This window comes from Gordionus sp. m RMFG-2023, chromosome 2 (assembly GCF_954871325.1).
Source record: "Gordionus sp. m RMFG-2023 chromosome 2, tfGorSpeb1-WG-v2, whole genome shotgun sequence".
In the NCBI taxonomy this organism is placed as follows: domain Eukaryota; kingdom Metazoa; phylum Nematomorpha; class Gordioida; order Chordodea; family Parachordodidae; genus Gordionus; species Gordionus sp. m RMFG-2023.
The window spans coordinates 19,116,069-19,141,969 of NC_088776.1; the positions used below are offsets into that span (position 1 = coordinate 19,116,069).

Genomic DNA, 25,901 nt, shown 5'->3' on the forward strand with positions numbered 1-25,901 from the left:
AATTATATATAATAGAGGATTATAAACTATATGCCTATTTACTTTTTATAAATAAATCTCTTATACTTATTTGGATTTGAACCTTGAAAATAATTTTAGAAAGAGACATGATAATTAAATTTAAAAATCAATAATATAGTTGATTAGTGATGTTAAACTCAGCTAATTACAATTAAATTTGTTAATTTTCAATTAATAAATGATTATATTAATTTAATTAGGGTTATATAATAATTGAAATAATAAAAGTCAACTAAACTTCAACTGTAAAAGCTAAATCAATATTTAGTGAGTTATTGATATTATATTTTTAATACAGAATTTGATTGCAAGCTGACATACTTAAAATATAATTTATATGTATTAATCTAATTTAATAATTAAAATAGTATTCTAATAAAAATTTAAATAGTCTTTTAATTTCTAAATAATAAAATTAAATCTATATACTTAATGGGATTATAAAAGATATCATTCAGGGGGCAATCAAAAAAATTTATTTTTAGTTCAAGGGATATTAAGGAGCCATTAAAAAAAAAATTATGCTTCAGGGGGCTATTCGAATTTTTTAGGGGGCTCGAGCCCCTGCGCCCCTCCCCTAGTGACGCCACTGTGTGTATAGTTTTATAATGCTAAAAAATATTATTAATTTTAATAAATAGTTTACTGTGAATTATTTCCTAGAAAACCTTTAAAAAATGAGTGCAATTATAATAAGCTAGGCCGAGAGTGGGAGCTGAGAATCACAAATGGCGAGGAATCAGGAATTGTGATGAATCTGATAACAAATAATGGTGAATAACAAAAATCGCGATGCATCATAAATGTGGTAAATCAGAGTTAAAAATTCCATAAGCTTGGAGGTAAATTTAAAAAAATATCAAAATTATGTATCGATATAGTATAATATATTTTCAGTGGCTAATTTTTATAGGAAAAATAAAGCAGGGAAAAAAATAAATATCTTTCTTATTAATTAACATTATACAAAATAATAAAATATCACGAATAGAGGCGAATATTATTCATGGGAAGAATTGTTAAGCTTCATATATGGTAGGGTCTTCAGGAATAGATATAAAATTTAAAAAATAAAAATAGCCAACACATCGTTTTTCCGTGAGGGATGCAAATAATCAGAAGCAGGAAGTAGCCAGGAATTTTCAGTGGGGGGGGAGGGAGGGCTGTTTATTTGGGAGGGCCAATATTTTTTGAAATAAAACAGTTAGGCATCAGAAATTTTTTGTTATTTATATTGAAAATTTGTAAAAATATTACTATAATATAATACGACTATTTTTATTTTTAACATAAATAAATTAAAAGATAAATGCTTAACCCTGATTTTAATTAATGAAATACTTTTGTATAAAATATAGTGTATATTTTGTTAAAATTTTAAAATACTTATAAATAAAAAAAATTTATGCAGCAAAATATCTAATTATTACAAGTCTTAATGATAACTTAATTTTACTATAAATTAAGATATGCTAATCTTCATTATGTTCAACATAAAGTGAATAGGTAATTATTTTCATATTTATATTTTTTTGGCTTAAATGACGGTTTTATTTTAATTAAAAACGATTACAATTTATAATAAAAGATATAGGCTATATGAATATTAAATATATTTTAAAAAAAAATAAAAAGAATATATTTTTAAAAAAAAATTATAAAAATTTATAATAAAAAAGTTTCAAAAAAAACGTGAGTAGGTATTTATAAGTTATGGCACCGCGTATTGATATAGTATGTAACCCTCAAGTCTCTATTGAAATTCGTTGACGCAGATGGAAACTTTCCTGAGGATCATCCGAAATTGCGCTTGGCCGAATGCTTTGAAGAAATCCAGGGCTCTGGGTTCAAAATCACATATCGAGCTCAGGGTCCCAAAGCACAGATTGTTTTAGAACAATGATACTCCATTAATTGAGATATAGCAATATATTATAAAAAGTAAATTTTTAAATATCCAATAATAAATTAATACTTATATTTCCTTTAATAATAAATAATTTAAATCCTTTAAGTTGTATTTCTAAATAGCCGGCTGTTTAGTATCGACGAAGAAGACAAGATTTTAAGTTATGCCACCACTTATTTAATTTTCTAAACAAAAATTGTGCATTACAATAAAGAATACGAGGTAAATATTTTAGATGAGCAAACAAATATTTCATCATTTTTCATTTATAAGAGAAGTTCAAAAAAAATTTGTTTTTACAAAATTCCAAAAGAAAGTTAAACGAGCATTAAATAGATAAACCCCCCTATAGAATTATACCCATAATCTACCCCCTTTAAAAGCCTACTCCTTAATTCCCCCCCCCCCCCACCACCTTCAAAAAAACTGGATGCAAACTCTTCCTACCCTACTGCTCATGTAGGCATTGTATTATATTAGTAACATTTTTGAAACTCCACACCTTATAATATAGGCGATCAAACATGATGATGAATAAAGCAGTTAAGATACCCTTAATCGATATTAATCTTTAAAACAAACCGACTTTCTATAAATTAGCATATAAAATAGAGAAACACTGTAACTAAATTCAATTGAAATAGATATATTGTTCAGATTATCATAAAATATCTACATGTTGTATTTAATTATTATATTAAAAATAGAATTCTTATTATTTTAAAGTCTAGGCAAGGGAAAAATAATTAGCAAAATAATGAGGGATTTCAAATAATAAATTCGACTGCCAATTTATCAATTTTCAAATAAATGATGACCACCAATATTTTTGAAGCGAGTAATTAATTTTTAACAGTAAATTAATCGGAGTCATTTTAATCCTAAACATTTATTTTTAATCAAAGGGCTGCAAATGTTGTGAAATGACTGTCCGTGGTATAATGACAACAGTCGAAATTTAAACAGTCAATTTCCAATGATACACTGGTTGGTAATTTGCAAAATATTCAATAACTGTAATTCTGCTGGATATCTGATTGGCCGGAGGTTATATGCAGTTATGAACAAATGTTTAAGTCTTGCGTACAAATTGAATAGGAAATATGAAAACAAAAATTTAACCATCATAAAAAATGGTATATGACAGAATCTGGCAAATATGAGACCGTGTGGAAAAAAATTAAATACAATTGGAGTGGTGGTATGATACTGGCGAGAAAAGAAGAATATTGCTATGAGGTCTAAGTACAAAAAAAATGTGAATCAACTTCGAGAAATAGTTACTGGAAAAGATAAATCAAATATTTAGAAATAGCCAGTCAGAAAGGGACCAGCTTAGACAGGGGCGTCGCTAGCCTTTACAATCTCAAGGGGCTCAACTAAAAAAAATTTATGCCGGGCAAATTTATATAAATATATTATACTTTTTTAAAATTTGCTAACTCTAAACAATTATTCTGAATTTCATGTTTTGCTATTTATTATATTTTGCATACAAATAAACTAACATATAAATAATGAAAACAATACAAGACATATTTAAAAATAATATTCTTTAATACAAAATCTATTTCTTACAGTATTAAATATTTTTGATGGTTGATATAAAAAAATTTGCGTCTAAAGAATTACAAGTGATAAAAAAGGTTAATTAATTCATACATATGGCTCAATTGATAATGGTTTTTAAAAACCACATAATGCTATTCTAGGCAACTTACATTCACAAAAGGTCATGAAGCTAATATAACTCTCTGTTACCATTTTAGACAATGTTTTATAGAATGGACTAATAAGAAAAAATTTATAAGCCTTACCGAATTAACAATTCTTGAAGATAATATAAACGACCAATCTTAATCATAAAACTAAATGGTAGTTAGAGCTTCATCTTAGATGACATGATGGAACCTAGATAAGTAATCGAGAAAATATTGTGAGATATTAAATTTCTAAAAAATTATCTTCCATTTTTAATGATATATAAATGAATACACAGTTGACCATTATTGCATATCTAATATATGCAATCCTATGCTCTCAGCCGTTGTAGTAATAATCTTAAATTACATAGTCACACAAATAATAGATGCTGGTTAATTTACAGTCATAGCCATGACACTCACGATGGTAACCCATATCAGAATTTATTATGTTAGAATTGATGAAACAAAAACACTAAAAATCTTTAGAAGAAATTATGCAAATATATTGAAGCCTTGAGTTATTTACACGGCAAGGATGACATATTAGAAATTAAAATAAGAACCAGAGTGATATCATGAAAGCAATTAAAATTTTATATAATATTGTCGTACCATTTCTAGTTGGTATATTATATCTTAAAATAATAATAGTTTGTAATAATATCTAAAATTTATTCGTATTAAAAATTTAACTAACAGTTTTTCAAAGAAGAAGAAAAATAGCTTTTATTACATCCATTGTGGGATGAATAATAAGATGTTTAATTATAATATTATTTTAAATAAACAGATGGCGTTAAATAGTTGAATGCAAATTGTTACTTATATTTATTATCAAAAGCATTGATTAAATTTTTAAAAATATTAATAATATATTATATAACTGTCAAATACGTCTGCAAAAGTGGTATTTTACCTAATATTTTATAAATAATTATATATAATAGAGCATTATAAACTATATGTCTACTTACTTTTTTTAAATAAATCTCTTAAACTTATTTGGATTTGGACCTTGAAAATAATTTTAGAAAGAGACATGATAATTAAATTTAATAATAATAATTTTAAACTCAGCTAATTACAATTAAATTTGTTAATTTTCAAGTAATAAATGATTATATTAATTTAAATAGGGTTATATAATAATTTAAATAATAAAAGTCAATTAAGATTCAACTGTTAATGCTAAATTAATATATAGTGAGTGATATTGATAAATTTTTAACACAGAATTTGATCGCAAGTTGAAATAGTAAAATATAATTTATATGTATTAATCTAATCTAATAATTAAAATAGTATTCATTTAATAAAAATTTAGATAGTCTTATTAATTTTTAAATAATAAAATTAAATCTATATATTTAGAATTATCAAAGAAATTGTTCAGGGAGCAATTAAAACAATTTATTTTTAGTTAAAGGGGATATTAAGGAGTCATTAAAAAAAAAATTTTTGCTTCAGGTGGCTATTTAAATTTTTCAAGGAGCTCGAGCCCCTGCCCCCACCTAGCGATGCCACTGAGCTTAGAAGAGGAAGATACTAAACGAGTGACTCTAGAAGATTAACTCAAGATAAGCAGAAATGTAATGATTTGACATAATAATTTAAACAATAAATTTTAATAGGGAATATTTTTAATGATAATTATATTTGTATAACATATTTATTTAAATTTCGATAAATTATTAGAAACTGAAATGAGAAGAAATAAAATATGTTTATGAATTACTTACATATTGTATTTTTGTTTATTAGAAATAATATTACTTACTAAAATAATCTAAATTAAAATAATTGCTAAATTGCGTGAGGAATTATAAAGTTTTTAAAAACATTTTCAAATTTATTAAAAATGTAATGTTTATATTTTCGATGAGGACTAAAATGGGGTTTATATATCATATGGGAATTTTTTAAAAATGCATTAATTCAAATTCGTTATTATGAAATCAATTTTCAATATCAAATAATTCGTAATGGCATCAGTGGCAACTGGTAATATAATTAATGGTTAAAATATTATAAATAGTTTTCTTTGAAAGGTTTATGTGTAATCTCTTGTGATTTAAGAAATTCCTTTATTTATTAATTTTGTTTGTTTTATAAAAAAAAAACTGCTAATTATATGTGATATGAAATTTTATAATAATCGATCCGATTACAAAGATTCCGAAATGATATTTATTTGAGACAATTTTTTTTAATGATTCTTATCATATTAAAACATTATTTTTTATTATGAAAATAAAACCATCTTTTTTTTGGTTTATTTATTGAATTTTTGCATTTAAAAAAAATAAAAGTAGTTCATTTCAATATTAATTAGATGTCTAAATTTTATTTGACAACTTAATCATTGAAAATAAATGAATTGATAAATCAAGTAATGATGTTGATAGATCTTATATAATTATTTTAATAAATCAATTTTCTTTATTTAGTTACAGGTGTACTTAAATTAAAGAATGATGATTACTGCCATCGATATCATTTGAGTTTTTACAATACTAGTTATAATTTATTATCAGAATTTGAAACCTGGACTGATTAGGGTTTTGATTATTCTGATTCTAAAAATTTGATAAAGTTGTTCTGGGCTTTTGTTCCACACCTTAGATTTGACACAGTTCAAAGGGTTCTGGTTCTAGCTCTAAATTTTGATAAAGCAATGATGAAAAATTTAAACAATAAATAAACATCTTGAACAATATTTATATAAATTACTAGCATATATTTATAGACAGTTCTTGCAAAAAAATGGGTTCTAGTTATTAAATTATTAATAGAAGAATTCCAGGTTTTAATTACAAGATTTTTCCCAGTTATGAGAATTCAAGACTAACAGTTTATATTATGCTATAATTTTTCATTGGTTGATATAGCCAGGATTTTCTTATAGGGAAGACTTTTGACTGACTTTACCCATAAATTTTATTCTGGAATTTTATTTTTACTATCACTTAGGCAGTGACAATTTTTTAAATCTTTTTCTCTAATATTTTTAAAATTAGAAAAAAGGGAAATAATATATTTTTTTAAAAAAAAAGAAATTCTATTAACTTAACAAAAAAAACTAAAATTCGTGAGAAGCTTTCCAAATTTTTTTTTGATTTACATTTGATCTTATTCTCAAATCTTTCTTTTTAAAGCTTGCTAAAGTTTTGAGAGGTTAGTACTCTTCTCCACCATGCCAGAAAGTCTAATTAGAGTTAGAATTTTTAAAAAATAATTTAAATAAATTTGCTTGATGCCTTGAATTCACTGTCAATATCCCCCCCCCCCATTAATTAGTAAATCCGGTTTTTGCAATTAAGTATTGTCATCTACAATAAAATGACCATTTTTTAAAACACCTTTTAATTAGCGTTATCAAACTAAAAAACTATTAATTTTATAATTATGTGATGTGTAAAATAAAAATTAATAAACATCTGCTTATTGATTGTGCTTCATAATAATGTATTATGCAAAATACAAAGCAAAACATCAAATAAAAAAACGCATAATTTTATATGGCAAAAAATTATTTTTTTAAAAAATTAATTTTATCTTTTAATATATAATCTCGGAAAATAATTTATTCTTCTACATATTTCGTTCTATTCCTTTTTTTAAGGATACCCATTTAATACTCATTTAAAAATTATAATTATTCTTCACTCATCTCTGTAAAACGTCACTCCGATTTCAGTCTCAGCATTCTCATACCCTTTCCTAACCAAATCTCCCGGCATATACTAGGTCCTTTTTCAGAAATAAATTTTCTACTTTAATATTCCCGCCTTTATATTTCTATCATTTTATTTTTGACCAAAATAATAATTTTAAAAAAACTTGAGGTCATCTAATTTATATTTAAAATATATTATATTATTTTTAAAAAAAAATAAAATAAATCAATATCAGTAATATTTATTCATGCTTTTTTTTATTCACGAAACACTCTTTACCTCCAAAAATATTTTTTAATATATATTTTTATTCACTTCAAAGCTTTTACTCAGTGTCCAATCGAAATATGGAAAAAGTGGAGGTATAATAAAAACAGTTTGTGAAAATTTTTGAGCAAAATTCTTTGATTTTTTTTGAAGAACAAGATTTTTAATCAAATTTTTCAAAAATGTTAAGATTTTTTGTAATTATTAAGCATAAAAAAATCTAAACTTTCAAAATAAAATTTCAAAAATTATTTGAAGATTTTTTTTCAAACTGAAAAAATGTAAAGTATATAATCATCAAATATAAAAGTCAACCATCAGACTTAATGTGTTATTTTGGCACGAGTTCGGAAGACGCTTTACCTGGGACTCGAGACACATTCTCTAATTGCGAGCGTCATTGGCGTACGCAGCGGGGGATGGATAGGAGGACAAATCCCCCCCCCCCCCCCCCCCAAAGCCAAAAAATGCAGATGCCGGATATATTTTTCGAAAATATTTATGTTTAGAGTGTTGTGCAGATTTAATTTAAAATATATCCATATTTTTTAATTCGTTTGTAAATAAAAATTTTAACTTGTAAAAATTGATAAGAATATATAAATATGTTATTTTAACAACTTTTTACAAGTCAAATAATTTTATTTTCAAATAAATTAATAAATATTGAAATGTTTTGAATTAAATTTACACAGTACTATATTAATTTATATTTGTTAATATTTATTCCTATCTCATATTAAATATATATTTAATTACATTTATTATCATATTCATCGCTAAGTTTATCAATTAATTTCGATTTCAAGTTTTCCGGCGTAATATTATCTTATTATTTTCAAATTTTTAGTGGCGTAATATTTATCTACCATTTTTCAATTTCTAGTTAAATAATAATTATTCTGAAATTGTCCAACAGGAAGAAAGAAATTGCAACCTTGTCATACGAGATAGAGTCTCCGCCATCAAGCAATAACAGCTTTTATGGATTTAGAAGAGCCGATTATTTGCTATTACTGACATATCACAATGGCCTGAAAGAAATTTTTCCTTAGAAGCAAGAAAATTATTGGATTCTATGCTTATTCCAAATTTTTTTTCTCATTAGAATGTACAACTATTTTATGTATTACTTTTCAAAAACATGATGACTTGATTAAGAAGATGAGAATAGCGGAGAGCATTTTATTAGAATTCAAGGAAATTAGGGCTAATGTTTATGAAAAATTTCATATTTTATATGTAATTGTTAAGTCAAAAGCAGGGCTATACGTGTTTAATATTTGTCTCACTCGATTTGCAGCAAGGCAAGCTCATAGTTAAAACATTAATATAGGATCAGTAGAAGAGTATATCTTAGATACAAATACATTTATAAACCAGCACTTACCAATCTGCAAATATTATTTCCATAAAAGCCTTCCTAACCTTTTTCAGATGGTGTTAGAAAAAAAAAATATTTGTTGGATTTTTATCATGAAGATGCTAAAGTATCTTATGATGCCTTATTAGCTGAATAACTATGTTTATAAGATTAACTATGGTTGATACAGTCCCAAAAAATGCTATGGATGCTCTACATTATTTCAAACACATTTTAAATTCCAATGTATTAAAAGGGTTTATATATATTAGCAACTCTTCCCAATAGTAAACTAATGAGAGAACATTCTCTTTTCTAAGAAGAATAACAGAGCCCTGCAGAGGTACCATTTGCAGGGCACGACCCGGATTTTTTTAAAGATTTTTACGGCTAAGCTCAATTTTCAGGCCCGGCCCGGCCTTTTTTAAAATAAAATTTTCAGGCCCGACCCGGATTTTTTAAAAATAAATTATATTTATTTTTGATTTTTATAGCTAATAATAACGATTTCAAATATAGGCTGTTTTAAAATATACAGTCCGGCCCGGATATTTTTTTAAAAAATTTTCAGGACCGGCTTAGATGTTTTTTTAAAAATTCAGGCTCAGCCCAGGTGTTTTTTTTAAAATTTCGGGCCCGGCCATAAGGTCCGGCCCGGGGGCCGGGCCTGCAGGTCTCTGAAAAATATACCAAGAAGTACAACTTTTGAAAGTAGATTGAAAGGTTTGCATCTTTTGAATATTCATAGGCATTTGACAACAAGCAAGGATGAGATAATTGAAAAATTAGCTCAATCCCAACGAAGATTGGATTTTACATTGTAAATATATAACATACAAAATACAATTATTCTCTAAGCTTTTTGTGTATTAATTTATATTTCTAACATTTAAATTTTTTATACTTTATAATATAAATTTTAAAGCTCAAAAAATTCAAATTTCTATTTTGGGTCATTTAAGTGATTCTTTACATATAATTTTTTTATAATTCACATTAATTTAAAATTGTGTATTAGAAATAGTTATTAGTCCTAATAAATTTATGCTTGATATTTTTTAAAAAAAATTATATTTCTTAAAAAATTTTATTATCCCCCCCCTAGACCAAATTCCTGCTTACGCGCCTGGCGAGCGTTGAATGCACTTTGCTCAAAAATTAGAATTTTTTTACCATAATTCTTATATTAAATTAGAATGTCATCAAAAAACCACCGGAACAAATAAATACTCCTGATAACAAAATACACGATTTATTTATTTCAAAGGGGCTTCACTCTCCCTGAAACTTAAAATACCTTTTCTAAGAACTTTAAATATTAGGCATTTTTCTCTGCTGATATCTTTGTGTGCTCTAGTGTTTATATGTTCCTTACATTTTTGTTCTATATTTTTTAAAAACAATATATTTTGTAAAATTTTTCGTTTTTATATTTTACCCCCATGATCTTATAACTTAGTTGTGCATTTAAAGATTATTTTAATCAAAATTGCAAATACATATGCTCTTGCTCATTTAAACATCGAAATTTACTATCTATTAAAGTAAATTGAGACCGAGTATATAATTTATAAAAATTGAACCGAAACATTAAAGGGAAAGAGGGATTAAGAAAATTATAGGTGATTATTTGAGGATGGACTTAGTCAACAATGATACTGTTCAATATATAGAATACTAATAATAAACATTTTTAAAATTTTAGCAGGGGTGTATCTACTATAAGGGTAATAATGTATATCGTTGAACGCTAATGATTTTTTAAGTGTTTATTAAAATATTAGATAGTGTCATAATTTTATTCTTATGTACAAAAATTTTTATTGTTTTCAAGTAGCGTATATGACCTAGTCGGTTGAGTGCGTGTATCTAAATCCGATATTTCTGGATTCGAATATAGTTAGGACCATGTTTCTTTTAAAGCCAACTAGGTGGCCCCCTGCTACGGGGGATGATATATAGAAAACCGGAGGCGATCTCTTGATTTTGTTATATATTTAAAAATAAGTGGGTTATATTGCATTTCAATAAAATTTGGTCTTGCAAATTGCTATATGATGATCAACGCTATATATCAATACACTATTAGAGGGGGGTAATTAAACTTTTATTTTAAATTATATTTTATATTGATTTACAGAAAGGAAAAATTAAATTTAAACAATTATTTCGGCAAAACTCAAAATGAAAATTGTGATTATTTAATAACATAATCATCGTAATTATTATATTCCCTCAAATATAATTATATGGCGCCATTACGTTAAAAATCTTAATCATTATCGAAGATTATTATCTAATTTTAAATTTTACGATATTTTTAGGACACAGTATAAAGCGGACTTTTTAATTTAATTATTTGTAATGTCAATCCACCTTTAGCACTTAGTCAAAATCCAAACCAAATTCTGTCCCTATGGATGCGCTGCCCATATCATGCATACTATTGAGCATATATTATTTTCTGGTTTTATTTCAATATTTATTGGTATCAGGATGTCGAACCATCGTTATATATATCGGTTCAGCTTTATTCTGGTTCCTAGTTTTAAATTTTAAAATAGTATAGTTCCGTTTGATCTTTATGACATGTCCTGTAAGTTATAAAGTCGTTGGATTTGTTTGACCAGCCCGATCGAATTGTTAAACACCTCGAAGGCATACTTTTCAATTTTTGCCTAAACAAAAGGAGGCTTTGTATATTAGTTTTTTTCTTACAAGAAAATACGCCATTTCCAGTAGTTCATAAATTTTGCCCACTCCATAATATTTATTATTCATGAAAGGGAAAGACATTAGTTTACTTAATTCTAAAATTAAAAAAAAATATTGCAAAATTCCGATACAAGAATATTTTGCGCAAGTTGTCCGACACAGCCCGAATTTTTTTCGCCCTCTAATTGGCAGTCTAGTTAGTTCTAAACCAGTTACGAATTAGAGTTTGACCCCAATCATGACTGGTCTTAGAGGCCGTTATTACTCCCTTATTATTGTAACTCTACGTTATGAATACTCGGCCGTATTTTATTTCATGCTTAAATTTCCAAAATACAAAAAATATATTTATTATTTTGTTATTTTTTTTTTATAACCTAGTCAATAACATTAATTCAGAAGCCACTACTGAAAGGCCGAAATACCTATCAATGGTGTCTATTACAGCCAATGACATTGATTACATCTGACTGCAATGCATCTTACTTGTAATAAATAAACGTCAAGTTAGTGTTAGATTAATCTCATTGAGCAATAGACATATATAATTGTAAAATTAAATAATCTGGAAATCAGCTAGCATTTAAAAGAATTTATCATATTTCAAAAATGCTTGGTCACTACTCTGCTTGCGTCAAAAGCTCGGACTTCTTAAATTTTTTCCTGTTTTTATATATTATATTATCTACTGTCATTTTATATCAGCCATATTTTTAATCTTAAATATAACTATTTTTTAATAATTACAATTCGGTAACAGATTAAATCATGGAGAAATTTTCATATATTATTTTTTTTTAATTTTTTTTTTTTAATATTTTTTTTTTATTTATTTTTTTTTAAATATATTTTTTTATTTATTATTTTTCTTAAATTTAAAAAAAATCTTAAGTATATTTAAGAATTTAGAAAAAAAGAGTATATTTAAGAATTTAGAAAAAAAGAGTATATTTAAGAATTTAGAAAAAAAGAGTATATTTAAGAATTTAGAAAAAAAGAGTATATTTAAGAATTTAGAAAAAAAGAGTATATTTAAGAATTTAGAAAAAAAGAGTATATTTAAGAATTTAGAAAAAAAAGTATATTTAAGAATTTAGAAAAACAGAGTATATTTAAGAATTTAATAAAAATAGGTATACTAAATAATTAATCAATTTATTTGAATAAACATAACATATATACAATTAAATTTAAAAAACTTTGATATTAAATGATAGGTTCTGATATTTTTCTAGTACTTATTTACATATAATTCATTCAATTGTTATATTTGCTATAAAGTAAATTAATCAGATTTTAAATTTTTATTATTTTATAGTTTCTTATCAAGCAAAAAATATCCATAAATTCGAAACAAATCACAAGCTTGTTATTCTCATTTTCCTTAAAGGAAAACTCCTTATGATATTAGGTTGTATAATAGGAAAAGGACGAATATTAATAGGTGGGACCTTAAATCCATGATAAATTAATCTTTATCCAATCAAACTTTGATTGTTCAATTGATACTTTCTTTCATGATAGAAACTTTGTATTTCAGCAGGATAGAGCCCCATGCCAACATTGAAATTGACCAAAAATGGTTATTAGATAAAAGATAATAACACCCAGCGGCAAGTCCTAACATATACTTTATTGAAAATATTTGGGATACTGGTATAATTAAATAAAAGCTAAGAAGTAATAAGATTTCTTGAAAATGAAAATAATTGGAATTCCATATATTCAAAACCTAATTAGTTATATGCCCATCAAAGATTATCGACAATTATAATCTAAAGCAGACAAAACTCTGACACAAATGGCCTCTTATTATGAATTTTTAGAGCTATGATCATTTAATATCGATAGAAATTATATATTTATTTTTTTTCTTCACCGATTTTTTATAATTAAGTTTAAGGACGAATTCATTGTAAAACTCGTTATGTTCAAGTGGTACGAATTTTTAAGATCAAGCCAATAAATGGGTATAATTATATGGTGATAACGCTATGATAAAATTTGAAAAAGATATGTTGCGATTTGATGATAAAAAATATGCTATGATTATAAAAATAATCGGAATTACGTTATAAATTTTTATTAACAATTTTTTGAAAAGCAGAAAATTATTTTTTCTAAAGTTTGTTATAAAGCAAAAGATGTATTTTAAATATTATCGCCATGGATTCAGCTTTTATTCCGATAACGTTAAATAACGTAATGCCTTAACATTACGCGTTTAACCTAAATTCAGCGTAAAGGTCGGCATTAATGATTGGGTTGTAATTGTTACTTGAATAAAATAATTAGACTATATCCTGAAGATATATATTCACCTCTAACCTACATTTTAGTAAATTTTGTTTTTTTCCCATTAATATCTAATTTAAGATGTTATTTTAAACGATAGTATATTTCGAGAAATTATATATTTTTTTCTTTCTTTGCTTCCAATCATATTATTTTATGACGAGATCTAGACTGGGCCTCCAGGTCTCCGATTTAAAATAACTTAAAAAATTATCGGTTTCGATATTTTTTATAAGAATCACAATATATTTTTGAACGATAGTTTGATTAAGTTTACTATTTAATTAATTAATTACTGAGAAGCAATTAATTTTATTATAAATATATAAATGTATTTTTTAAAAGAGCCTTTAGACACCTTTTTAATTTCACAATTAAATTTCTGTCGAAAAGACAAGAATATTATTAACCAATTTTTTTTTCTTTTATATTTTATAGAAATTAGGAATATAGGTATTTTATATCATATTTTATAGGAAGAATAATATACTATTATTAGTTAAAAATATGATTGGTTTTATTTTAAATATTATAATATGCTGATTTTCAATTTATTTTAAAATTATTTAATTCTTTGACAGCTGGCGAATTCGTTTTTTTACAATTTATTTTATATATAATTATTAATAATAGAATTTCCAGTGAAATTATGCTAAATTGATGTTGAAAATAAAAATAATGATAGTGTAAATTCTCTTTTGTGCTACATTATTAATATTTATAGGCCAATCAAAAATTATCCGATATTCGGTTTCCGAATACTAATAACAATTCAAAATTTTAAAATCGAATACGAATAATTTATAAGAGGAATTATTCGTAAATATTCGAATTACCACTTAATTTTAAGAATTATTTGCTAAAATTGGCAATAATATTGATTATATTGTATAAAACTGGCTTATAAAACGTTCTTGTTTGTTTTTAAAATTATGGTCCTCATGAGAAACTTTATTTGCTAGTCCAATCACAAGCAAAATTTTGAATACTTTGCTTTCACGATTCGCTTTTGATCGGACCCAGCTAAATTTTTAAAAAATTTGTGTAATTAAATGTTATAAATTTTTCCATAATTTTACACTTTTTTCCTTAACGCATCTCGCCAATTAATATAAGCAAAATTTAAATATTAATGAGTCAATTTTACTTAAAGTCAATAAACGAGTCAAGATACTCCCGTGATTCACAAATTACCCTATAAAATGATACTATGACTGTTTTAATACAATAATTAATATAAATATGTACCAGAAATCGTAAATTTAAATTATTTAATTTGCATAAAACAGTAAGCAGGGATCCTTAACCGAAACGAATATTATTTCTGTTTAGGTTCAGGTTCGGATAAAAATAACGATTCAAGGTTCAGGTTTGGTTCGTAAAAAATTAAAATATGGGTTGAACACCTTTGAATACAAACGTACATTCGAATATGTTTTATTTATTGTGATATTTTAATTTTATTGAGTTCTAGAAAGTGGTTTCTTTTTTAGTGACGCTCAAGATTTGCTCCAAGGTGCCCCTTCATAGTTGTGAATATTACATTTTGATGTGCCATTTATAATACTATATGTAAACAATTTATATATTGGATTGTTTATCTCTAGGCATTATAAGTTTAAAAATATTTAAAAAATGTTATAAAATGGTAATATTCTAATGTTTATAAAAATTGTTACTGACAATTATCAAATGATTGATAATAATCTTTACAATTCGAATAAATTTTTTTAGCTATATACTACTAGGATTAACTATCATACTATTTTATAAGCCCAAAATCAGAGGTCCAAATTGGTTCACATGATTTTTAGCGGTTCGCTTCAGGGTCGGCTAGAAAATATTTTATCGGTTTAGGTTTGGTTCAGGGTAGCTAAAATTACCGGTTTAACGGTTCAGGTTTGGGTTAGATCCCTGAACAGTAAGGTACACTGAAATATAAAATAATAAATATTAATTTAAAATATAAAGATAGCAAAGGAAAACAAAAAAATTAATGCAAGAATAAATGAATATTAAATTTTTTAGACAAAAATTTAGCGGTACTCCCCTGATTGGGTCGATAGCAAAATCTAGTTTAATTGTTTTGCGTCTCGTATTCTCGATTTGTATTTTGTATCCTTGATTTGGTATATATGAAGCTATCAAAAATATATAATGTATTATTTCTATTTCTCAATTTTTTTTAATATACATAAAGTTATAAATAAATATATAATATAATATTTAAATTCTGGCCTTATCTTTTCTTTTCTTTTTTTTCCTCAAGATGACTTTGTTTTTTCAGACCGATATTTTTTTTAAAAAACGTTTTTATTTTATTTTTTTCGCTCTCCGCTAAGAAATAAAATCTTTATTATTTTCCTTATGGCTGGCACTATAAAAAAAAATAAATACGCATTAATATAAAATAATGATGATTTTAAAAATATTATTTTATTTAATCATTACATTTTAATTTTTAAATTAAATTAAGTTTTTAATACTTTGCAATTATTTTAAAGAGAAAAAAAAATGAAACAATGGCTTAATGCTTACCCTTCAAGAGTCTATTCGGCCGAGTCTAAGTAAAAATTAATCCACCCATATAATTATATTACATATAATTTAATAAAATAAAGAAATCTATTTTAATGATATTTTACCGAATTAAAAAAAAAAGAATTAAAGAAAACACGAATAAAAATTACCCGAAATGATATCTACTTAAAAAAATGTTTCTTTACAGCAAATGCTTAGGGGGGGGGGGACTTAGGGAGTATGCAAAAAAATACCAAATGCATAAATTAGTTCTATTATTTTTTATGGAACCATTTCAGTTTCTCAAATTTTTTTTAAAGGTTCTGGTTACAGTTTCTAATAATTTTAAGAGTGGATTCCGATTCTCATATTTGGCTCGGTTCTAAGGGTTCCGATTCAAAAATCTGTCTATTGTTATTGTAATAAATTGAAATGAAAAATACTAAAGAGTGGAAATAGATAATTAAAGCCATTTGCAATTTATTCATGTTTTATTAATTTTTTATGAATGATCTATCGATATAATAAATCTCTAAAAATCGGATATTTATTTTATCAAATTATAAAAAAAATAATAAATTGAATCAAACAATGTGCCCGGAAATAGTTTCAATCAATTTTTTTTATAAATCAGATTTTTGCATAACAATTTTTAATAATGATCTTAAGAATAAAGAAAAAAAAATGAATAAACGCCACCTAGCGAAGTAAATATCATATAATATTGTTATGAAAACGAAATTATGTAATGTTTAAAATGGGTTCTATTAATCTTATGGATGAAATTTAAAAAAAAATTTTACTCTTTGCCTTTCCAAAGAATTATCAATTTTTTTAAATCCGACAAATATAAAATGCGCATGATAAAATTATATACTTAAGGATCCTTTTTCTCTGAAACCAAATAATTTTGCAATATATCATAGTTACATAATTTTATTTAATTTAAATTCAAATCAGAGAACTGCAGGCATACCATTTTTGGCTCGGCCCGAGTTTTATATTTTCAGACCCGGCCCGGATTTTCTTAAAATATATTCATTTATTTTTATAGTTAATAATGACGATTTAAAATATTCGGTTTTAAAAATACTGTGCCGGGTATTATTTAAAAAGAAAATTTTAGGCCCGGCCCGGCTCGAGTACTAAAAATATTTTTGGTTCGGCTCGGGTATATTTAAAAATTAAGATAGGGCCGGATTTGGTCTGCAGATATCTGTAAATACATTAATAATTTCTTTTTTTATGTAAAAATTATTTATTATCTTATACAAACTCCCCTTGAGAATTTCAATTTGATCTCTTTTACTTTCTGTTTAGCTGAATCGGGGTTGAATAAACAAACATTTATTTGGATAACATTGCCAGGAAATTAATACTACACCAATGAAATAAAATAAACCATGCTTTATAATCACCTTTTAAATTTTTTTTTACAAGTAGAGTATAAATTAAGTCACTCATATTTTTTTTCAAACCAATTTGAAATCATGGACCCCCCTCCCTCCCCACCTCGCCCTGAAAAGAGTTTTATGTGCACAGTGAGTGGAGCCATTATCATTTCCAATTTTCATGCTTCCCATTATTTAAATATTTATAAATAAACTTCTAAATCCAAAACAAATTATTATTTTTTATCTAAATATATGATTGCCCTATCGGACATCTTGACAAATAAAGTTAGTTCAATAGAGTTCAACTTAAATCTTTGAAAAAAAATCTCGATATGTTTTTCTTCGATGATTCAAAAATTAAGAATTATTTTTAATCATTGACATCAAATCTCCGATAAGATTTTGTTTAAAAAAAATTTGTTTTCATGAAATTATTCTGAATAGCCAATGGCTTACCCCAGGGACGTAATCAGGAATTTTTTACTGTGTTGTGGCAACTGCTTACTTAGAGTGGCCAATATTTTTTTGAAATAAAACAGATAGTTAGGCACTCATAGAAATTTCTTGCTATTTTTATTAAAAATTTGTAAATTGTAAATATATGCAAAATAATACTCGACGATTTTTATTTTAACATAAATGGATTAAATGCTAAATTCTGTGTTATTTTTTTCATAAGATATTAAAATACTAAATTTTAATTACGTCGATCTTTCATCGATTCTTTAATGCTTGATAGAACTCTTTTTAGTTTAGAGAATGAGGCCTCTCAAGAAGCCGTTGATAATTCTTTAAATGCAAGATGATATTTTTTTTATACATAATATGATATTTTTAAAATTATGTGTTTCTATAACTTCTGCAGCTTATCATCCTTTTGCTATTTCTTTTCATGATAACATTTCCTTTAAGTTTAATGACTAAGGGGCCATTTTATCTGATAAAAAATAATAAGAAGGGACAATGTATTAGAACGTGATAGAAGACTATTATCATCTTGTGTAAATCTATCTAAAAAACGAACTACAATAATTTCATAATATTCCTTTTGTAAAGAAATGCAAATGGTGTTCTTTTCACAATCAAATTGCAATTTGGTATTAAATAATTTTAAAGATTTATAGGCGTTTAAGCACCCTTGATGATTTTTGAGAGATGAGATTAAATATTGATATAAATTTTTCAGCCATAGTTCTTATCTAATCGAAAGAATTATCACTTTTTTATTTTTTAATATATTAATCGTGGAATTGATACAATTTTTAGCATCCACTCTATTAGTAAGTACCTACTGACTGTAGATACTTATTTAATTGATCTTTTGTTATTAATGCTTCATAAATTATAATGGCCAATATAATGTAATTTATATTAACGCATTTAGATAAAATACCAGAGGCTTCGACTGAATCATGAGGGGATATCTCAAATTTCTATTAAATAATACTTCACCAATAGTTTCACAACTCTCATAAATAATACGAGATGTTTCTAACGGACCAGTCCACCTTTGGTCTAAAGGTCTCTTAACTAATTTACAGGATATGTTAAAACGCCTAAAAAAATTATACAATATATTAGATAAATTAAAAAAATACAATATTATTATATCACAGCACTTTTTTGTAATCTTTGTGAAGCAGGGTTTGTACTTCTCCATTTCGGCTAGACATGACATTGGTATCATATGCCTGGCTATACATTCGATGAATTAATATTTAATTAAGTTGCATTAAAATACAATTAATAATGCTTTTAGCAGAAAAGCTTTGTAAAATAAAGATTCCTATTAGATTTTCTTAAAATTCTCCACATAACGAACAATTATGCTCAGGTTTAACCTGATGCATCCTTTGTCTCATTAGCCTTAAGACAAAAAGAGGCAAACACCATATCTGCCATAGATTAGACTTCATTTTGGAGTAGTGTGCATTGTGCATTTCGGATATTCATTTCATAATATTTAATTCAGTATCTTTTTGGAGGGTGTATGAAAAAACATTGCTATAAATAGTTCAGAAGAATAAATTATATTTTCATCTTTTGCTTAATTTTTGTTGAATCTGCCCCACGAAAAGGTAGCTCCTGTAGGCTAAGAAGTGGCATCAAATCAAATATTGATTTAAGATAATAACGATTGGTTAATTGGCTATCTAACCAGAATTGATGTTATCTCAGTGTCCTTATTTATATTAAGATCTTTATCATGACATATTGTTAATGAATTTAAACGAGCTTTTTAACTTTCATTTTATAGCAGTCCCTTTTTTGCAGCTAACGCATTTTTCCAATTGCTGAATCCCTTTCGCCCAAATTCATCACTTGGGCAAATAATGAGTGAATGGATATTTTATAACTAATATTAATTAGTATAAATTAAATAATATTTGTCTTAAAATTTTGTTGTATTTTTTTTTAGATTTAAATGTTAATTGTGAATTAAAATTTAATAACTAATAATTTTTTTTAAATTTAAAGACCAAAAAATTTTGGCCGCCATTTTTTCGGGGCAAAAATTTTTTCAGCCCCCCCCCCTCACGTGGCTACGTCCCTGGCTTATTGGATTTATATTTAGAAATTTATAAAAAATTTGGTCTAATCTAGCACTTGCTGATCACACTATAAAAGTGATTATTAAAGATTACGACGAAAAAAAATAAAGAATGAAAGAAATTTTCTTTAATCATTTTATGACCCGATCCGAATTTTCAAAATAAGTCATTTTTAATCATTTTGTAATTTGTTACAAAGGGAAAATGAATGAATAATCCATTATTTTGATTTTGTAATTTAATTGGTGTATGGTTAAATTAGGCCCAGTCCTAGTTTTCTATATTTTTTTTAGGCACGGCTTGGCCCAGGTTTGTAAAAATTTTGTTTTTTTAGTCTATACCAGATTTCTATCCTCATATTTTATGTCCTATTCCGCGTTCACTTTCTGATCAGGACTACCAAGGATAAAAATAACGCAAGATAAGAAAGCAAATAGAATATTTTATAGAGGAATTATCTTTTATATACTATTTATAATAAATCAAAATATTTTTGATATGCCATGCAAAAATATAAAATAAATGGCTCAATTATTTTTATTTTTTTGCGTGGATGTTTTTTGTTTCTTTTTAATTATTTATTATTACCAATTTTTCGTTTAAAAAATTCGTTCTAATGGTTATCATTCATCTCATATATTTTTTTTCGGCTATTTATTTATTACTTTCGAATTAGAACAACAGCTAATTTTTTTCTTAAAATAATTCCTATTACAAACATTTACGAATATGATAATCGCTCGCACATGTAATTTGTGACACTGATCTTGACGATGACTCTACCTCAATTCCTCACTTTTTAAAAATCATCATAAAATGTTATTCACGATTTAAATTCCTATCATTAAGAAGAAAAATCACGGAGAAATTCTATGTTCATTTTAATAAAAAACTAAACATAAAGGTAAAAATTTAATAAAAATTATGAAGAAATTATCGATTAACTTGAAAAATAAATTAATAACAATTCTTTAAAAATATGTTATATATATTTAAAAAATTGGGCTAATTGAATTAATTTTTTTAGAAAATATTTTGAATAGATTTAGAACATTTTGAAGATGCAAATATTTATTTTTTTGCAAATTATTAAGTAAATCTAAATTTATTAGGTGATTAAAATTAAAAATTGCATTTATTTTTGTTTTCTCATCAAACAAGGTAAAACGTGGCGAGGGCCCGAAAATTTTCGGAATAACCTTGCCTAATTATTGAATATTTCGAGAAAAATAATAATTCTTTTTTATCCCATTAATAAGAAAATAAATAAAAAAACTTCTATTATCATAATTTTCAAGTGATTTTTCGATAAATTATAAAAAATGACCTGATTTTAAAAAATAATTAAGTATTACCATCACTCGCTCTTTAGCCAGAGTTTAAAAAATTTTATTTTTATTTTTACGGAATCGAGTAAAATAAAATATTGATAAGTGAATTTTTTTTAATACAAAATGACTATTCTTAATTTTTCAATATTCTTAATTTTTCAATTTATATTTTAGGAAGGGTTTTCCTAAACTAAAGATCATTGTCTCTTTAGGTTTAGAAGGTAAGCCTACAAAATATAAATGAATATTATTACTAATAGTTTAATAATATCTATGATGAAGCTATATTTTTTTTCAATTTTGGACTCAACTTTTTTAAATATTATAAGCCTGTTCAAATCGCTTTAAATATGAAAAATTTGACTAACTGATTTGGTTAACAAAATATCTAGATTTCAGTTGGTTACTAAACTCGTTCTAAATACAGCCGACCATTTTTTAGATTGTGGGGCGATCTGAATTGGTACTTTAATTTAGACCGGATGTCGGCCATTGAACGGGGATCAGCTCTTTGGCAAATCACATAGCTAGGTTTTGATATAATTTCAAAAAAAAATTTTTCGATCTAACTTGAATTTTGATACCAATTTTAGAAATTTTCGTATTTTGCTAATAACTTTTTTTATTTATGCTGTTTATCAAATGGATTAGAGCATTAAACCAAAATATATACTATTTAAGTATTTTTAACATATTGGCCTAAGCTTTAGAATTAATGCTTTGGCAAACTTCATATTCAGGACTGCGTCTTAATATGATATTCAGATTCATTATCACATTTTTTCATTTTGATAACTCTGTTTCATATTTTTGGTTCGCAACTGAGCGAGAAATTAATAAATACTAGTCAGTCACAAAATTTAAACGCAAACCAGATATTTAGTTCTTCTTTATTTCCCATTCTGGCATGATATGAATTTTGGAAATTTATAACTAACGAAAAAATAAAAAAAATCTAATAGATATTTTTCTTGGGCCAGACCCAGCTATAGTCGGGCAATTGGGGGTTTTAGGAACGAGAAAAATTTTTCGTAACACCCCATTAGGTAAATTCTGGCTACACCCACCCCATACCGAGTGAAAATTCTCGGTGAATGAGGCTGGTTACATTATTATAATTAGGATATGCATTTATAACTTTTCAAATTTTATTTTATAAAAAAAAATTACGATAAATTTTATTTTTTTATCGATTTTTTCATATTGTTTTTTTATGTTTCATATCTTTTTCTAGTTTTCTTTATTATAATTTTTTTTTTCTGAAGAAAATTATTCAATAATTTTTATTTTAAAAAGTTTTTAGAAATAATAATAATAAAATATTTTGATATTTAAATAGACCGGCTCGAACCAACCCATCAATACATTTATAAAATTTGGCCTAACCCTGAAAATTTATTAGCTCTGCCTCTTAAAATTTATTTGCCTCGTAAAATATTCTTGAAAAGTGGCTATATTCTTAAATTTTTTTTGTAGGATTTGGCCCTGCTGGACGTTCTAAAAAAAGGGGGAGGGGGTTGGAACGATGGACATATCTATAAAAAAAATTAGGTATAAACAGGGCCGTGTTAAAACTTTTGACGGCTAGTATCTTGAGACCCTTTAAATAATCTCCAATTTATCTGAGCTGTAATAAAAAATCATAAGATAGTGGACTAAGTCATCATTTTAAAGATAAAATTCTTGAATAATCAGATAATATTTTTTATACAATATATTATAGTAAAACAGTATAAACTAAAATATAAATAATTAGTAATAAATTACTTGAATTCGATAATATTAAGCATAATTTATGCAATATTTATACTTTTTAAAATAATTTACTTTTAAATACACAAGAAGCGAAATTTAATCATGAAAACAGTATAATGCTGGTGTCCGAGGTCTCTGCCCCGTTCACATCTTTTGCATGGGCCTAATGTAAAGGATATTTATAACCCTTAGTGCAATCATTGATTACTGCAACACTAGACCAAATTGTTTCAGTCTTTTAAATGGCTAGTATCTATTTTCTCCTATATTTTGATAATTCTTTTATATTTTAATTATTATAAATTTATAATGTATCGATTTTTTTTCTCATAAAAAAAATATCGAATCTCCTCTTTGGATAATTATACCGTACTTGCAACATTGCGAAAAATAATTTTGGTATGTTTTCGACATCGATTCGATTAAATCATATAATGCATAATTTTTTTTTAACATCATTCAACATTCACCATTGAATTATATAAAAATAAATATTACGATATAGTAATCAAAACGCTTTCATTTAACATTCGCACATTTTTTGTATGCATATTTTTTTTTGGAAATGCTATAATGATTATTGATGTAAAATGTACTCGAGTATATTAATCGAAAATGGAGAATTTTTAAGCATAATTATTGAATTTTTAAATACATTTATGATCACCTACTCAGCACTCCAAAATTTACTCGATTAATTTTATCACGCTTGGCTGTGTCAAAGTATCAAAAATTTAATGCGCAATTGCGAAAAAAAAATATAGCCATTTTTAATGGAAAATTAAAATTTTGGCCTAAATCATTTTTGGTATTTATAGAAATTTGAAAAATCATTTAGGTCAACATTTTAATTTTCAATTAAAATGTTATTTTTTTTCGCTAGATTTGCGCGATTAAATTTTTTCTGGACACAGCCAAAGTATTTTCTATTTTGAGCTAAGCGTTTGAATAACTTTTTAATTTTACTACGCTTTGATAAGGACCTTTTAAATTGAATGAAAATTATTTAGACCGATATAAAGTATGCAAAATAAATAGGAATATTTGTTATATATTTACTAATTTTTCTATCCAATTGAGTGGGGGGGGGGGGGTCTTAATTTTGATAGTTCTTCATCTTGTATTTTAAAAATAAAACTAAATTAGTCAGACAAAACATGAAGGAAAATTAGAATTAAGCCTTCACGAAAAAAATAGTTATGAAAATCGATAAAACCCATTTTAATATATATTTATTTAACCGCTACATTTATTGCTATTTGAATTCTCGGAAAAACAACAGATTTTTTTTAAAATTGTTAAATTCCAATTTTTTGTATTTAAGAATTAATATTGCATGTTGATTGTCGTTGGACTAAAATGACCCTGACAAAAACATTAACCCGAGTCAAAATGTCCCAATTTATTCATCTTGAAAGTAGATTAACTTATCCCCAACAATTTAAAGGAGTGAGAATTTTAAATGAATTATTACTTCTTTCCCGGTGATGACATTTTGTCCTTAATATATTTTTTTAATCAATAAAAATTTAACAACCGATAACATACAGATTAACAGATTCATTTAAGTGTATAATAATGATGTGGCGTCATTTCTTAATTTTATTTTTATTATTAATATGATAATTTTTTTTTGAGGAGATTATTATAAAAGTAATTATAATGCTTGACGATATTTTATACTATATTATATAAATTTTTTGGGAAACCATAAAGTATTTCAATAATTGAATATATATATGTTAGCGGGCAATGTGTTTTTTACGGCAATGTATTACTTTTTTCAACTTTATATCGTATTTTGAACCCGTTTTTTTAAATTTAAAATTTTGATTTTACCGGAAATGTACTCCAGCATGTTTAGAATACGTATCTTATGAATTGTAGATAATTTTACTGATAACTTTTGAGTAATTTATAATTTATATAAAAAAATATAGGGAAAAATTTAATATAAATTATATTAAGTTAAAAAGTTCTGGCTTACATTTCAGATAAAATTGGATTTTTAAATTTTTAAGAACGCGCTAAAAAAATGATTTAAAGTTTAAAAAATAACACATTGCCGGAAAAAACACATTGACGCTAACATATATATTAAGTCCTACATAGTTTTATATCTAAGGTCACTAAATTCTCTAAATAATATTTTAAAAAATGATTATTAAATAATTGTAATTTATACATTTAAGGTCAAGGTCAATACAGTGTGTGTATGATTCGTTGTAAAACAACATACTTGTAACAACTTTCTTATAAAATTGTTTGACGCTATAATTATTGTAAAAATAACATATTGATAACAATTAAAAAAAAATATAGCAAGTTAAACAATATTTTAAAAAAGTTGTTACAAATTCATGGAAATGTTTTACAACAAATCATATTGATACTAT

General features: G+C 25.3%; 1 protein-coding gene across 9 annotated transcripts in view; it reads left to right on the top strand.

Annotated features, from left to right (window-relative positions):
- Positions 1-5,521: 5,521 nt before the first annotated feature.
- The window catches only part of LOC135925039 (muscle calcium channel subunit alpha-1-like), a 92,506-nt gene continuing 72,126 nt past the window's right edge, over positions 5,522-25,901 (top strand). For 8 of the 9 annotated variants that reach the window (XM_065460180.1, XM_065460181.1, XM_065460182.1 and 5 more), the window contains exon 1: positions 5,522-5,637. In XM_065460180.1, the coding sequence (XP_065316252.1) occupies positions 5,619-5,637 (19 nt within the window). In that variant the 5' untranslated portion in view covers positions 5,522-5,618. Of the gene's footprint in view, positions 5,638-21,094; positions 21,324-25,901 lie in introns of those variants that run through there. The other variant, XM_065460187.1, reaches the window with a different exon arrangement.